We start from the raw sequence: 17,908 nt of genomic DNA, 5'->3' as shown, positions 1-17,908 counted from the left end.
CAATGGCTTTTTGGGGATGCAATTCCACATTCCCACCATTATTTGGGGTGAAGAAACGTTTTTGACCTCATCATCGAGTGGTCTGAATTCCAATAAATACACCCTCTTGTGGTAGATTGCCATGCTAAGGGAAATAATTTAACTCGAGTGGTTCTTGTTCTAGGATAGATAAACAAGCCACAAGAGTTTAATCAAATATGATATCATGGTTCAGTGATTTTGTGATGCTTACAAAGTTAAATGGAGTTGAGCTATTTTAACTCCGTTTACTATCTGCTATCAACAAAACAGAGAGTTATACATGAGTGTTACATGTTGAATATACTTGGTTTTAGGTTGCTGTAGGGAGAGGGTTACAGATGTGGCTGAAGAGCAGTACCTAACAACTCAACTTTTCTTCTGAAGATTCCCAAAATAAATAGTTGTGCTTCCAAGAGAGTAACCAAAACTTGCTCTGGAATGGAGGAAAAAGGGGAATCACAACTGCTTCCAACTATAATGCTGGTGATAGGTTCAAAGGAGAAGGGTTCTTGTGGCACAGTGATACTGCCCCTATTTCTGAGCCAGGTGGTCCAGGTTCAAATCCCACCAAGTGTGTAATAATATCTCTGAACAGATGGATTAGAAAATACCTAGGCTCAAAGGATCTAAATGAGCCAGTAGTGTCCAAGCATGACTCACTTGATGAGCAAACTCCATGAAATAAGCACTTGCACAGCCAACCTATTTTCACCCACTCATGGCCCCATTATCAGCTTTTCTTTCCCACTGGCTTACTGTCAACCCCATCCCTTCGTGCACCTAACTTTCTTTCTGTCTCTGGGCTCAGTCTCTACTAATCTGCTCCTTCCCCATCTCTCTTCCTTTGTGAAATAACACTTTTCTAATGATATACAGCTCCCTTGCTTTCTCCACACTATCTGTAAAAGAATTCTCAAAACCTAATGTCTCAACCAAGCTTTCAGTCAATTTTCCAAAATCACTCGAACTATGCTCATTGTCTCCATTTATATCCCGAGCTGAATGAGGAAGGAGTTGGGGCTCCGAAAGCTTGCAGTTTCAAATAAACCAGTTGGACTATAACCCGGTGTCGTGATTTTTGACTTTGTCTGACCAAGTCCAACATCAGCACCTTAGCATCATCCCTATACTGTTATTTCTCTCAACCCGCTCTGTATTTCTCCTCAATCCATGTAAAGTTGTTTGTAATAATCTCCTACAGGTGCACTGTGTTGTTAGTGGAGGCATAGGATCAAAGCATCAACACCTAACATAGAAAACTGAGTCACAACAAACACCTTCCTGAACTTACCACTGCCCTTCTTTATCCTGCAAAAACTATCGACTTTTTTCATGTTTCGAATGTATGAACATCGACACTTCCTGACTAGGCTATTCTAACACAACACAAAGTTAATCTCAGTGTGACTGCAAAAATTCAACACATAAAATAAAGAAACTTTTTAAAATCAGCAACTTATCTGGACTCTGAACTAGCAGGTTTCTGGATCAGAATGAGTGGCTAGCAATTACATTTAAATGAAGTAAAATACTGGGGATGCTGTAAATCAGAAACAAAAATTGTTGGAAAAGCTCTGCAAGTCTGGCAGCATCTGGCAGAAATCAGTAAATGTTTCTGGTCGAGTCACCCTTCCTCAGAGTTAGTGGAAATGCCCCACCTTCTGGACCAGATTCAAAGTGCAGTCATAGGATAGGACTAACTGTGTGCTGCTACTACACTGAATAGAACGTGACTTTTTTCTTGGCAGGCAGGCAAGACCTGTTTCTTACTTTGCCAGATGGAAGCTTGCCAGATTAACACCTCCCCAAACCTTATACCTTTGGATAATGTTAACATAATGCTGATTGTATCAGGAGATCAGAATTGACTCTATACTTAACTCCAAGTGTAAGTTGCCAATAACACTCTAGGATACCATGCACAAATAAGGATTCTGATCAATAAAACAGGCAAACATACGAGTCAACATCACATGAGCACACAACTGCGTGCTATAATAGTGCCAGACAAATAACAAGGTAGCAGATAGACAGTGTCTACAGACTTCCAGAAGGCATTCGATAAAGTCTCACATAAGAGATTGTTAACTAAAATGTAGAAATCCACATAACTGAGGACACATTACTGGCATAGCTGGGAAACTGGTTAAGTGGCAGGCAGCAGAAAGTAGGGATACTGAGTCAGTACTCAAAAAGATAATCTCTGGATTACTACTTGAACCACAAGCTAATTGGCACAGGCTAAATAAGGTTAAGCAGGTAAATGTGTGGCTCATAGACTGGTGTCGGAGAAATGGGTTTGAATTTGAAAATAGGGGAAATTAGAAAACCAAAATCTCCAGCACAGACACAAATAGGACAGAGTGAATGGAAAGGGTTAGCAAACAAACTTCAAGCACACTGGACAAACAAATGACAATGAGAAGAGGGACAGTTAATACACAACTAATGGTGTTATATCAGAATGCGCGCAGTATAAGGAATAAGGTAAATGAGCTTGTAGTGCAGACAGGACTTTCTGGGAGTAATTCAGGAGACACAGCAGAGATTGATTCTGAGGAAAAAGCAGCACACTATGGGGAGGATGAGGCAACCATGGCTGACTAGGGAAATCAGGGATAGCATAAAGGCAAAAGAGAAAGCATATAATGTGGCAAAGGGCAGTGGGAAAGCAGAGGATTGGGAAGCTTACAAAAACCAACAACGGGCAACAAAGAAATAACGAGGGAGGAAATTAAATATTAGGGTAAACTAGCCAGTAATATAAGGGAATATTGTAAGAGTTTCTTTAGATATATAAAGGGCAAAAGAGACAAAAGTGAGCATTGGGCCACTGGAAAATGATGCTGGAGAGACGGCAGTGCAGAACAAGGAAATGGCTGAGGAACTTAGTGTCAGTCTTCACAGTGGAAGTAACATCCAAACAATTTGAGAGTGTGAGGGGGCAGAGCTGAGTATGGTAGCCATCAACAAGGAGAAGGAGCTCGAGAAACTGAATGGTTGGAAAGTGAAATAATCACCTGGACTAGATGGACTACACTCCCAAAGTTCTAAGGGAGCTATCTGAAGAGATAGCTGAGGCATTAGTGGTGATCTTTCAAGAATTGCTTCAATCAGGGAGGGTCCCAGAGGACTGGAAAATTGCTGAGGTGACATCCCTGTTTGAAAACGGAGTAAGGCAAAAGATGGAAAATTACAGACCGATTAGCCTAACCTTGGTCACAGGTAAGATCCTGGAATCCATTATGAAGGGTGAGATTTCTGAATATTTGGAAGTGTACGGTAAAATAGGGCAGAGTCAGCATGGTTTCATCAAGGGGAGGTCATGCTTGACAAATCTGTTAGAATTAGTTGGGAACATAATATGCAGGTTAGACCAAGGACAGCCAACAGATATAATCCACCTGGACTTCAAAAAGGCCTTTGCCAAGGTGCCACACAGGTGGCTAATGGCCCATGGTGTTAGAGGCAAGGTGCTAGCATGGATAGAAACTTGGCTGTCTGACAGAAAGCAGAGAGTGGGGATAAAAGGGTCCTTCTCAGGATGGCAGCTGGTGACAAGTGGTGTTCCTCAAGGCTCAGTGTTGGGACCACTCCTTTTCACTTTATACATTAATGATCTAGATGAAGGAACTGACAGCATTTGGGCTAACCTTGCAGAAATAAAGGTAGAGGGACAGGTAGAATTGAGGTGGCAGGAAGGCTGCAAAAGGATTTAGGCAGGTTAGGAGACTGGGCAAACAAGTGGCAAATGGAGTACAATGTGGGAAAGTATGAGATTATGCAGTTTGATAGGAAGAATAGAGGCATGGACTATTTTCTAAATGGGGAGAAAATTCAGAAGTCTGAAGGATCCTCCTCAAAGTGTGAGTCAGTAGTTAGAAAGGCAAATGCAATGATGGCAGTTATTTTGAGGGGACTTGAATATAAAAGCAGGGACGTACTGCTGAGGCTCTAAGGCTCTGGTCAGACCATATTTGGAATATTGTGCAGTTTTGGGCTCCATGTCTCAGGATGGATGTACTGGCCCTGGAGCATGTTCAGAGGGGGTTTACAAGAATGGTCCCTGGAATGAAAAGCTTAACGTATGAGGAACATTTGAAGACTCTGGGTTTATATTCGATCGAGTTTAGAAGGATAATGGGGATCTAATTGAAACTTACAGAATACTAAATGGCCTGGACAGAGTAGATGTTGGGAAGATGTTTCTTTTTGTAGGTGAGATTAGGTCCCAAGGGCATAGCTTTAGAGTAAAAGGAAGGTCTTTCAGAATGGAGCTAAGGAGAAACTTCTTCAGCGAGAGAGTGATGAATCTATGGAATTCATTGCCACAGAAGACTGGAGGCCAGGTCATTGAGTATATTTAACACGGAGATAGATAGATCTTTAGATTCAAGGGTATCAAAGTTTAAGGGGAGAAAGTGGGAGAATGGGGTTCAGAAACTTATCAGCCAGGATTGAATGGCAGAGCAGACTCAATGGGCTGCATGGCCTAATTTCTGCTCCTGTCTCTTACGGTCTTACTCAGATTGTCAGGATGTGACCAGTGGCATCCCAGATGGATGCGTCAGGGCCTCAATTATTCACATTATTTATTAATGATTTGAAGAATGCCATAGTCATATTTTGCTGATGACAAAATTAGACAGCATTGTAGACAGTGCAGATGATAGCATAAAATTACAAAGGGATATTGAGAGACTAGATAAATGAGCAAAATTCTGGCAGATGGAGTTCAACAGAATGTGAGGGAATCCATTTTAAACCAAAAAGCTATAGATTAGCATACTTTCTTGATGGCATGAAGTTAAATATGGTTGAGAAAGTGTATAGGGTAGGAGCAGGTGGGGAAAGAGTTAAGTTGAGTTTTTGTGAAACAAAATGTTCAGCTAGCATGACTCGGATCAGCTAAGAGCTTGCAGTAAACAATGAGGTGCTGGAGTGAAGGGCAGTGGATTAACAAGGTGGAAAAGCATTCATTATGTAAAGCCATTTAACAAGATGAAGAAGCATTCAGTATGTGAAGTCAGTTAACAAGGTGAAAAGTATTCATGATGTGAAGCCAGTTAACAAGGTAAAGAACATTTATTGTGTAACAGCAGGTGGCTTAATCTTTACTATTGACGCTCGCTGATTGAAACGGTCACCCAATCAATATGCATGTTGCCTTATCTGATGCTCCTCTCTGCAAATGACTATATAATTCATTAAGAAACTGATGTTTGAGAGAAGACAGAGAACTCATGTCTCTGTGCACATGGGCGATCGTTCTCGCTCCCTCGAGGGCCCGGAATAAAGACGAAGGAGGTAATACTGTACCGTCTCTGAGCGTTTTGCTTCAGCTGAGGCTGGAACAAGATGACACAGTGAATATCCAAAGAGACTTGAGCAGCCAGGTGCATAGATCTTTAAAAACCCACAAACAGGCGCAATAAATAATCAAGGTAGCTAATGGAATGCTGGCTTTTACATCTAGAGCACAAGAGCTTAATGATAGAATCATGCTGCCACTACATAAAACCCTGGTCACAACACACATGGAGAACTGACAGTAAATCTGGGCACCACATCTCTGGCCCAACACAGGTGTACGGAGTTAGGTCACAGATCAGACATGATCTCATCGAGCAGCAGAACAGGCTTGAAGGGCTGAGTGATCTACACCTGTTCTATGTCCTCAACAGAACAGTCATCTTGCTAATTTCTTCATAATGTATGTACAATGCACTCTATTTAATCTCAGAAAAAACCTGCATACATCCGAGAGGTTATGTCACAAAACTCAGTTATAAATCTGGGTCTATAATTTATAACATAAAATATAATAGGGGTGAATTATACCTGCATGCATGAGTCCAATTACCCTTATCTCTCGCTCTAACTCATCTGAAGACTGTGTTTTGACAGTTAAAAATATATTTTTTTAAATCGTACTTTCACGTTTCTACAACAAGCATTTTGTGAAGTGCAACTGCAGAACGTGAAGCGCGATAAGGAATCTTGCTGTTAACATTCAATACACACTCCAGTATCTTTTGACCTTAAAGTGATCCATCCAATTGATCCAGTAATAAATGAAACAAGAGAGACGATGTAAAGGAAAACAGCATAGTTGATGATATCCCAGATCTATGATGTGAGTGAAAAGAGATCAGACCACTACCTGCATTAAGAGACAGAATCAGCAAAGCTGGGATCAAGCTAAATGCAGACAAAATCATTATGCAGCTGACACAATGGCAATTCTTTTGCAAGGTGCAAATAGTTCAAGCCAAGCCGAGTGCTGATAAAGTAATAGCAACTCCTCAGATGGAAACTCCAAACGCCAAGTAGTTTGGAAGGTCACTGGACTCAAAACACTAACTCCATTTTCTATCCACAGACACTGCCAGACCTGCTGAGTTTCTCCAGTATTTTCTATTTTTATTTCAGATCTTCAGCATCTGCAGCTCTTTGCTTTATTACAATGAAAAGTTTCATTTGTTTGATCCATTACAGGACTTCTTTCATTACCTTGCTCAGCAAGAAACCCCTCTTCACTTCTTTACAAACTCTCTTCACATACACCCTTTCACCTCATGCTGGAACATTCTCTTACTGCAACAGCACCACTCTTACCCCACTACCCCCACCCCTCTTACTCCCTCATCTTTCAAGCACCCCATCCCCCATGCCCACCACCCCACCACATACACACTTACCCTGCCCCTTCTTAGAATTACGACAGCATGGAGGGTCATGCAGCCCGTCAACTTGACACCAACTGTCCAAACTACCTCAGACCCAGACCCACTGTGGCATCCTATCCCTTCATTTCCCATGGCTAACCCACCTAGTCCGCACATCACTGGGCACTACAGGGCAACTTAGCATGGTCAATCCACCTAACCTGTATACCTTTAGACTGTGGGAGGAAACCAGAGCATCCAGTGCAAAAGAACTACAAATGTCACACAGTCATCCAACGCTAGAATCAAACCCAGGTCCCTGGTGCTGTGAGGCAGTAGTGCTAACCACTGAGCCACCATCATTACTCGTGTTTGTGTGAGTTTTAACTCTGTCCGCTCCCAGCACAGCCACATCATGATTCGGAATTAACATTAAACTCTCAGTCCGGCGGCGCACACCAAGACCACATTAAACCCAAACCCATCTGAAAACTCTCCATCCTCCCCGAGCCACAGTGAGGGGGCGAGGGGGGGGGAGAGTGGGAGTGAGGGGGGGGGGTGAGAGTGAGAGTGGGAGTGAGGGGGGGGGGGGGAAGAGTGGGAGTGAGGGGGGGGTGAGAGTGGGAGTGGGAGTGAGGGGGGGGGAAGAGTGGGAGTGAGGGGGGGGGTGAGAGTGAGAGTGGGAGTGAGGGGGGGGGAGAGTGGGAGTGAGGGGGGGGGGAGAGTGGGAGTGAGGGGGGGGGGAGAGTGGGAGTGAGGGGGGGGTGAGAGTGAGAGTGAGGGGGGGGTGAGAGTGGGAGTGAGGGGGGGGTGAGAGTGAGAGTGGGAGTGAGGGGGGGTGGGTGGGAGTGAGGGGGGGTGGGTGGGAGTGAGAGTGAGAGTGAGAGTGAGGGGGGGTGGGTGGGAGTGGGAGTGAGAGTGAGAGTGAGAGTGAGAGTGAGAGTGGGAGTGGGAGTGGGAGTGGGAGTGGGGGGGGGGGAGTGGGAGTGGGGGGGGGGTGAGTGGGAGTGAGGGGGGGTGGGTGGGAGTGAGGGGGGGTGGGTGGGAGTGGGAGTGAGAGTGGGAGTGAGAGTGGGAGTGAGAGTGGGAGTGAGAGGGTTGGGAGTGAGTGGGGGGTGGGTGGGAGTGAGTGGGGGGTGGGTGGGAGTGAGGGGGGGTGGGTGGGAGTGAGGGGGGGTGGGTGGGAGTGAGAGTGGGAGTGGGAGTGAGGGGGGGTGAGTGGGAGTGAGGGGGGGTGAGTGGGAGTGAGGGGGGGTGAGTGGGAGTGAGGGGGGTGAGTGGGAGTGAGGGGGGTGAGTGGGAGTGAGGGGGGTGAGTGGGAGTGAGGGGGGTGGGTGGGAGTGGGAGGGGGGGTGGGTGGGAGTTGGAGGGGGGGTGGGTGGGGGTGGGAGTGGGGGTGGGTGGGAGTGAGGGTGGGTGAGAGTGAGAGTGGGAGTGAGAGTGGGAGTGAGTGGGAGTGAGAGTGGGAGTGAGAGGGTTGGGAGTGAGTGGGGGGTGGGTGGGAGTGAGGGGGGGTGGGAGTGAGAGTGGGAGTGAGAGGGTTGGGAGTGAGTGGGGGGTGGGTGGGAGTGGGAGTGAGAGGGTTGGGAGTGAGTGGGGGGTGGGTGGGAGTGAGGGGTGGGTGGGAGTGAGGGGGGGGTGGGAGTGAGGGGGGGGTGGGAGTGAGGGGGGGGTGGGAGTGAGGGGGGGGTGAGAGTGAGGGGGGGGTGAGAGTGAGAGTGGGAGTGAGAGGGTTGGGAGTGAGTGGGGGGGTGAGAGTGAGTGAGGGGAGTGGGAGTGAGGGAGTGGGAGTGGGGGTAGTGGAACGGTCACTCACGCTTAAAGCCGCGTCCACAGATCAGACTCAGCCTGACAACGGCCGCCATTTCCATCTCCTCGGGCAAGGTCACCCCGCCGGAAGTAACGTGTCGGCACCGGAAACATTACCCAGAACCGAGGCACGATGGGAGTTGTAGTCCTGGGCTACATTGACCTTAATTCTCAAAGGCAAACCATTCTGGTAAAGTAAGTCAATGCAGATGCTGGAAATCTGAATCAAAAACAGAGATTGCTGGAGAAACTCAGCAGATCTGGCAGCATCTGTGAGCAGAGAAAACAGAGTTAATGTTTCGTGACCCTTCTCCAGAAATCACTCTGTTCCTTTTCTATGATCTTTTATCCTTAGTTCTGTGGGTGGGTGGGTTGGATGGCTGGTTTGTAATGCAGAGTGTGCCAAACAACACAGGGTCAATTCTCTAACCAGTTGAGGTGATGTGGAGATGTTGTTGATGGACTGGGTGGACAAAGTCCGCAGTAACTTCACCTGACAAAGGAGCAGCGCTCTGAAAGCTTGTGATTGCAAATAACCCTGTTGGACTATAAACTGGTGTCATGTGACATCTGACCAGTTGAGGTTACTGTGAAGGCGAAAGAAATTCAGCATGTCTACAAAGATCAGTGGTATCATCGCTCGACTATTAATCTAGAAACCCAGAATAATGTTCTGGGGACCTGGGTTCGAATCCTGCCAAAGTAGATGGTGGAATTTGAATTCACTAATTTTAAAAAATCTGCAATTAAGAGTTGACTGATGACCATGAAACCATTGTCAGAAAATTCCACCTGGTTCACTAATGTCCTTTAGGGAAGGAATTTTGCCATCCTATATGTGAATCCAGAGCCACAGCAATGTGGTTAACTCTCAAGTGCCCTCTGAAATAGCCTGGTAAAAACAATGACTGCAGATGCTGGAAACCAGATTCTGGATTCGTGGTGCTGGAAGAGCACAGCAGTTCAGGCAGCATCCATAGAGCTTCGAAATCGACGTTTCGGGCAAAAGCCCTTCATCAGGAATAAAGGCAGTGAGCCTGAAGTGTGGAGAGATAAGCTAGAGGAGGGGTGGGGTTGGGGAGAAAGTAGCATAGAGTACAATGGGTGAGTGGGGGAGGGGATGAAGGTGATAGGTCAGGGAGGAGAGGGTGGAGTGGATAGATGGAAAAGGAGATAGGCAGGTAGGACAAGTCATGAGGACAGTGCTGAGCTGGAAGTTTGGAACTAGGGTGAGGTGGGGGAAGGGGAAATGAGCAAACTGTTGAAGTCCACATTGGTGCCCTGGGGTTGAAGTGTTCCGAGGCGGAATATGAGGCGTTCTTCCTCCAGGCGTCTGGTGGTGAGGGAGCGGCGGTGAAGGAGGCCCAGGACCTCCATGTCCTCGGCAGAGTGGGAGGGGGAGTTGAAATGTTGGGCAACGGGTCGATGTGGTTGATTGGTGCGGGTGTCCCGGAGATGTTCCCTAAAGCGCTCTGCTAGGAAGCGCCCAGTCTCCCCAATGTAGACGAGACCGCATCGGGAGCAACGGATACAATAATTGATATTAGTGGATGTGCAAGTAAAACTTTGATGGCTGTGGAAGGCTCCTTTAGGGCATTGGATAGAAGTGAGGGAGGAGGTGTGGGCGCAGGTTTTACAGTTCCTGCGGTGGCAGGGGAAAGTGCCAGGATGGGAGGGTGGGTTGTAGGGGGCGTGGACCTGACCAGGTAGTCACTGAGGGAACGGTCTTTGCGGAAGGCGGAAAGGGGTGGGGAGGGAAATATATTCCTGGTGGTGGAGTTTGTTTGGAGGTGGCGGAAATGTCGGCAGATGATTTGGTTTATGCGAAGGTTGGTAGGGTGGAAGGTGAGCACCAGGGGTGTTCTGTCCTCGTTACGGTTGGAAGGGTGGAGTCTGAGGGCGGAGGTGCGGGATGTGGCCACCCTCCCATCCTGGCACTTTCCCCTGCCACCGCAGGAACTGTAAAACCTGCGCCCACAACTCCTCCCTCACCTCTATCCAAGGCCCTAAAGGAGCCTTCCACATCCATCAAAGTTTTACTTGCACATCGCACTAATATCATTTATTATATCCGTTGCTCCTGATGCGGTCTCCTCTACATTGGGGAGACTGGGCGCTTCCTAGCAGAGCGCTTTAGGGAACATCTCCGGGACACCCGCACCAATCGACCACACCGCCCTGTTGCCCAACATTTCAACTCCCCCTCCCACTCTGCCAAGGACATGGAGGTCCTGGGCCTCCTTCACCGCCGCTCCCTCACCACCAGACGCCTGGAGGAAGAACGCCTCATCTTCCAACTCGGAACACTTCAACCCCAGGGCATCAATGTGGACTTCAACAGTTTGCTCATTTCCCCTTCCCCCACCTCACCCTAGTTCCAAACTTCCAGCTCAGCACTGTCCCCATGACTTGTCCGGACTTGTCCTACCTGCCTTTCTCCTTTTCCACCTATCCACTCCACCCTCTCCTCCCTGACCTATCACCTTCATCCCCTCCCCCACTCACCCATTGTACTCTATACTACTTTCTCCCCACCCCCACCCTCTTCTAGCTTATCTCTCCACGCTTCAAACTCTGAAATAGCCTGGCAACCCACTCAGTTGCATCAATCGCTAGAAAGTCACAACAAAGAAATGAAACCAGACGGACCACCTGGCATCAATCTTGGAATCGGAAAAGACAACGGCAAAAACACAAACAGCCCTGTCACCCATGCAAGGTGCTCCTTATCAACATCTGGGAGCTAGTGCTGAAATTGCGAGGGCTGTCTCACAGATTAGTCAAGCAACAACCTGACATAGTCATCCTTAAGGAATCATACCTTACAGTTAATACACCAGATACCACCATTACCATCCCTGGATATGTCCTGTCTCACCTGCAGTGGAGGCAGCACAGTGGTATACAGTCGGGAGGGAGTTGCTCCGGGAGTCCTTGACATTGATTCCAGACTCCATGAAGTCTCATGGCTTCAGGTTAAACATGAGCAAGGAAACCGCTTACTGGTTACCATGTAACTTCCTCCTTTGGCTGATGAATCAGTACTCCTCCATGTTGAACAACACTTGGAGGAAACACTGAGGGTGGCAAGGATGCAAAATGTTCTCTGGGTGGGGGGTTTCAATGTGCATCACCAACAGGAGCTCAGCAGCCGCATTACTGATCGAGATAGTCAGGTCCTAAAGGATATAACTGCTAGACTGGGTCTACGTCAGGTGGTGAAGGAACCACCTAGAGGAAAATACGTACTTAACCTCATCCTTACTAATTTGCTGGCTGCAGAAGCATCTGTCCATGACAGTATAGGTAAAAGTGACCACCACACTGTCCTTGTGGAGATGAAGTCTCACCTTCACATTGCAAATAACCTCCATCGTGTTGCGTGGCACCGTGCTAAATGGGACAGACTTCAAGCTGATCTAGCAGCTCAAGACTGGGCATCCAAGAGGCACTGTGGGCCATCAACAGCAGCAGAACCGTACTCCAGCACAATCTGCAATCTCATGGCCAGGCATATGCCCCCACTCAACCATTACCATCAAGCCAGGAGATCAACCCTGGTTCAATGGAGAGCGCAGGAGGGCATGCCAAGAGCAGCATCAGCCATACCTAAAAATGGGGTGTAAACCTGGTGAAGCTACCAAACAGGATTAATTGTATGCCAAATGCATAAACAGCAAGTGATAGACAGAGCTAAACAATCCCATAACCAATGGATCAGATCTAAGCTCTGCAGTCCTTCTACATCCAGTTGTGACTATTGGTGGACAATTAAACAACTCACTGGAGGAGGAGGAGGCTCCACAAATATTCCCATCCTCAATGATGAAGGAGCCCAGCACATCAGTGCAAAAGGTCAGATTAATGCATTCGCAACGATCTTCAGTCAGAAGTGCCGAATGGATGACCCATCTCGGGCTCTTCCAGTGGTCCCCAGCATCACAGATACCAGTTTCCAGCCAACCTTAATCACTCAACATGATATCAAGAAACAGCTGGAGATATTGGATACTGCAACAGCAATGGGCCCTCATAACATTCTGGCAATAGTACTAAAGACGTGTGCTCTAGAACTTGCAGCTCCCCTAGCCAAGCTCTTCCAGTACAGTTACAACACTGGCATTTACCCAATAATGTGGGAAATTGCCCAAGCATGTCCTGTGCGCAGAAAGCAGGACCAATCTAACTGGCCAATTGCCGTCCAATCAGTCTACTCTCGATCATCAATAAAGTGATGGAAGGGGTCCTCAACAGGGCTATCAAGTAGCACCTGCTCAGCAATACCCTGCTCAGTGAAGTCCAGTTTAAGATTTGCTGGGGTCACTCAGCTCCTGATCTCATGTCAGCCTTGGCTCAAACATGGACAGAAGAGCTGAATTCCAGAGGTGAGGTGAGAGTGACAGCCTTTGACATCAAGGTCGCATGTGACCGAGTATGGCATCAAGGAGCCTTGGCAAAACTAGAATCAATGGGTATCAGATGGCAAACACTCCCCTGCTTAGAGGCATACCTGGCACAAAGGAAGATGGCTGTGGTTGTGGAGGGTCAGCTCTAGGACACCTCTGCAGGAGTCCCTCAGGGTAGTGTCATAGGCCCAACAATCTTCAGCTGCTTCATCCATGACCTTCCTCTGTCATCAGGTCAGAAGTGGGGATGTTTGTCGATGATTGCACAGTGTTCAGCATCATTCACGACTCCTCAGATGCGTGTGCAAATGGAACAAGATCTGGACAATATCCAGGCTTGGACCAACAAGTGGCAAGTAACATTCGTGCCACACAAATGGCAGACAATGATCATCACTAATAAGAGACACTCTAACCACCGCCCCTTGACATTCAATGGTATTACCATCACTGAATCCCCCACTGTCACCATTGACCAGAAACTCAACTGGACTCTCCATATAAACACAGTGGCTAAAAGAGCAGGTCAGAGACCATGGATACTGCAATGAGTAACTCACCTCCTGACATCCCAAAGTCTACCCACCATCTACAAGACACAAATCAGGAGTATGATGGAATACTCCCTACTTGCCTGGATGGGTGCAGCTCCAACATCACTTAAGAAGCTTGACACCATCCAGGACAAAGCAACCCGCTTGATTGGCACCACATCTACAAACACTCAATCCCTCCACCTCTAGTGCTCAGGAGCAGCAATGTCTACTATCTACAAGATGCACTGCAAAAATTCACCAAAGATCCTTAGACAGCAGCTTCCAAACACATGACCACTTCCACCTAGAAGGACAAGGGCAGCAGGTTCTTGGGAACACCAACACCTGCAAGTTCCCCTTCAAGCCAGTCACCACCCTGACTTGGAAATATATCTCCATTCCTTCACAGTTGTTGAATCAAAATCCTGGAATTCCCTCTCTACCGGCATTGTGGGTCAACCCACAGCAAGTGGACTGCAGTGTTTCAAGAAGGCAGCTCACCACCACCTTCTCAAGGGCAAATAGAGACAGGCTATCAATGCTGGCCAGCCAGTGACACCCAAATCCCACAAATGAATACATTCTTTAAAAAAAACTATAGAAAGCATCCTATCTGGATGCATCATAGCATGGTATGGCAACTGCTTTGCCCAAGATCACAAGAAATTACAGAGTCATGAACACAGCCCAGTTCATCACACAAATCAGCTTTCAATGCATTGACTCTGTCTATTCTTCCCACTGTCTCGGGAAAGCAACCAACAGAATCAATGACCCCTCCCAGTCCGGTTATACCCTCTTCCACCCTCTTCATCAGACAGAAGTTGAAGAAGTTTAAATACACATATGATCAGATTCAAGAACAGTTTCTTCCCCATTGCTACCGGACTTTTGATCTGACCTCTCAAATGTTAATGTTGATCTCTGTCCTTGCACCGTCTTTGCGGCTGTAACACTGTATTCTCCAATCTGTTCTGCTATTCTGATGTACTTTGTATGGTACAATCTGCTTATAGAACAAGCAAAAAAACACTCCTCAGATGTGACAGCAATAAATCAAATCAAATTCTTCTCAACCTCTCCTCTCACCAGAGGCATTGTGATTCTCAGGTTGAGACACCACCAGTTTTCTCACTGTACTGATAAAGCAGCCATCCAGTCTGGTAGGACGACAGTAACTTTATCTTAGGTCTCAGTTAGCTGAACAGTGTCGCAGTGATGCCAATAATTTGGGCTTAATTCCCACATCAGTTGAGCTTTCACTAAAGGCCTCTCCTTCTCAATCTCCTCCCTTGCCTGAAATGTGGTGAATGTCTTGTTAAACTACCACCAGTTGTCTATCTCTAACATGACAGCAATCCCATTGTCCTCTGGGAGTTAGATAACTTTACCTGACCTTCAGTGCATTTCCTTCATCATGTGATCCCTGTTTTCAGTCCTTTGACCATCATCCCAATTGCTATTCATGGTTCTGAAGACTACATCTGTTGTAAAGGAAAACTTGGCACCTTTAGCAAACTTTCTTGTCTTCAGGTATAGTTCTTGTCCCTAAAAAATTATTCATGAGTACCTTGTATTCAGTGAAAGCCCCAGAGGGTTGTAAGTCTTTGGAATTTCCTTCCTCAAAAGGCAATGCCCAGGAGTGTACCTTATGAGGCTACGCCGGCTAAGATGGAGAAAGTGCCGGCAAGCTGCAACCACTTTCAAGTTGGGATTTGGTGTTGACCAGTTGCTCTCCACTACAGTATCTGGAAAATAGCAACCTGCATGTAAGAGTGGTGAGGTTAGATAAGAATAAGAAGGGATAAGCCCCTTTCTGCTCACTAATGAGATTCATGACCAGCCACTACAACCTTCAGTGGAAAATCAGACCGTTTCTTCTCAAAGCTTAAAATTCAAACTTTCATTCTGGCTCATTTTGTCAAGATCTTGAGAGTGTTTATATTTTTCAAAGGCAGCAAAAATCAATCCAGTGAAAGTCAATATAAAATTGATTTGCTGAATGAATAGTTGAAGGAGAGGAGGACAAAGGAAATGTTTCAAAGACTCTTTGAAAGCTTCCCTCAAGAACTGCTACATAGATGTCAACATGTAGGAGACCCTTGTTCAGAAGAAGCCAATTTAGAGGAAGCTCCTGTATGAAGAGACAAAATTCTTTAAGAACACCTATAGTCAAGGGGAAGTACAGAAAAGGAACCGGAGGAAGGAACACCAACAATCTCAAGGATAAGAGCCAATTCCATCTCCCGGAAACACCAGCCAAATATGTGGTCACAGATGTGGCTCTAGGATCAGGCTCATCAGTGGCCCAAGTATCCATGGAGTCCATGACCAGTGACTCAGAATCTCCTAGGTGGCCAACATACTCATTCGCAAATGATTGAATCATAGAATCCCTACAGTGTGGAAACAGGCCCTTTGGCCCAAACGTTGACACCAACTCTCCAAGAGTAACCCACCCAGACCCATTCCCCTACCCTACACATCCCTGAACACTGTGGGCAATTTAGCATGGCTAACTTACCTAACCTGCGCATCTTTGGATTGTGGGAGGAAACCGGAGCACCCGGAGGAAACACACGCAGATAAGGGGAGAATGTCCACACTCCACACAGACGGTCACCCAAAGCTGGAATCGAACCCGGGTCCCTGGCACTGTGAGGCAGCAGTGCTAACCACTGAGCCACCGTGCCGCTCCAAATTGATGATTGATGAAATATGTATTTACATCAAGTTTTACTTTCCTTGTTTCAGATAGATACCATCAGTTGACTGAAGAATTGGAAATTTTCTTTGTAACTTGATCATACCACCAAAATCAAATTTGTTGTTTATCCAGCTCACTGTTGTCTGTGACCTTACTTTGTGAACATTGGTAATCATTTTCTTTTCACATAGAACAATCCTAGAGAACAATCCCAGTGGATACTGGAAACAGTAATTCCATCTTTTAAAGGAAACATAGATAGATGTTTGAAGTCACCAATAGCAGGTTATGTGGAGAGATCACAATGTTGGGATCTATTGGATTAATCTTAAAGAACTGGCAGGGATAAAAATGACCATGATGTAAAACTTTTCGTTCACAGTGAGGCAATTAAGATTTCATTTGATTTGATTTATTATTGTCACATGTACCGAGATACAATGAAAAGTATTGTTTTGTGTGTTAACCAGACAAATCATACCTTACATCAGTACATCAGGGTAATAGGATAGAATGCAGAATATGGTGTTACAGCCACATAGAAGGTGCAGAGAAAAAGCAACTGTAATATATGAGAGGTCCATTCATAAGTCTGAATACAACAGGGAAGAAGTTCTTCTTGAATATTTAGGGATATATTTTCAAACTTTTGTATCTTCTGCCCAATGGAAGAGGGTGGAAGAGAGTATACCCAGGGCGGGAGGGCTCTTTCGCTATGTTGGCTGCTTTCTGGAGGAAACCGGAAGTGTAGATAGAGTCAATGGATGGAAGGCTAGTTTTCGTGATGGACTGGGCTGTATTCACAACTCTCTGTAATTTCTTGTGGTCTTGGGCAGAGCATTTGTCATACTTAATTGTGATGATCCAGAGAGGTTACTTTCTGTGGTGCATCTATAAAAATTCGTAAGAATCATTATGGACATGGTGAATGTCCTTAGCATTCTGAAGAAGTAGAGACATTGGTGTGCTTTCTTGGTTGTAGCTCCGATGTAGATGGACCTGGACAGATTATTTATGATATTACTCCTCGAAGCTTGATACCATCTCCACCTCAGGACCATTGATACAATCAGGGGCACGTCCTCCACTCCACTTCTTGAAGTCAATCACCAGCATCTTCACTTTGATAACATTGAGGGAGAGAATGTTGTCTTTACACCATACTACTAAGCTATTTCTTTTCTGTGCTCTTGTCGTTATTTGAGACCCGATCCACAATGGTGGAATCATCAGCAAATCTGTAAATGGAGTTAGAACTGAATTTGGACACATAGTTATGGATTTAAGGAGCATAGTAGCTGGCTGAGTATGTAGCCTTGCAGGGCACTGGTATTGGGAATTATGGTTGAGTAGGTGTTGTCACCTATCCTCGCTGATTGCAATCTGCGGGTTAGGAAGTGAAGAATCCAGTTGCAGAAGTGGGAGTTTGGAGGTGAGTTTAGTTGGAATTATAGTGTTGAGGGTGGAGCTAAAGTCAATAAATAGGTCTCTGACATAGGTACCCTTTTATCCAGATGTTCTAGGAAGAGTGTATGGCCAGGAAGATGGTGTCTACTGTGGACCTATTGCGATGATGGGTATATTGTAGTGGATCAGGGGAATTTTGAGGCTGAAGTTGAGGTGTACCATTACTAACTTCTTGAAGCGTTTCATAATGATGGCTGTCAGCACCACTGGGCGCTAGTCATTGAGGCACACTATCTGATTTTTCTTTGACACTGGGATGATAGTAGTCTTCTTGAAGCATGTGGGAACCTCACA

The 17,908-nt window shown here is 46.3% G+C and overlaps 1 protein-coding gene across 1 annotated transcript in view; it reads right to left on the bottom strand.

Annotated features, from left to right (window-relative positions):
• Positions 1-8,588, bottom strand: part of sdhdb (succinate dehydrogenase complex, subunit D, integral membrane protein b) — a 28,084-nt gene extending 19,496 nt beyond the window's left edge. Inside the window, exon 1 of the mRNA XM_072593452.1 lies at positions 8,506-8,588. Within this exon, the coding sequence (XP_072449553.1) occupies positions 8,506-8,560 (55 nt within the window). The 5' untranslated portion in view covers positions 8,561-8,588. The remainder of the gene's footprint in view (positions 1-8,505) is intronic.
• Between the last annotated feature and the right edge of the window lie 9,320 nt (positions 8,589-17,908).

This window comes from Chiloscyllium punctatum, chromosome 23 (genome assembly GCF_047496795.1).
Source record: "Chiloscyllium punctatum isolate Juve2018m chromosome 23, sChiPun1.3, whole genome shotgun sequence".
NCBI lineage: Eukaryota > Metazoa > Chordata > Chondrichthyes > Orectolobiformes > Hemiscylliidae > Chiloscyllium > Chiloscyllium punctatum.
Note: the sequence above shows the minus strand (reverse complement) of the source record. Positions and strands in the feature narration are given on the sequence as shown.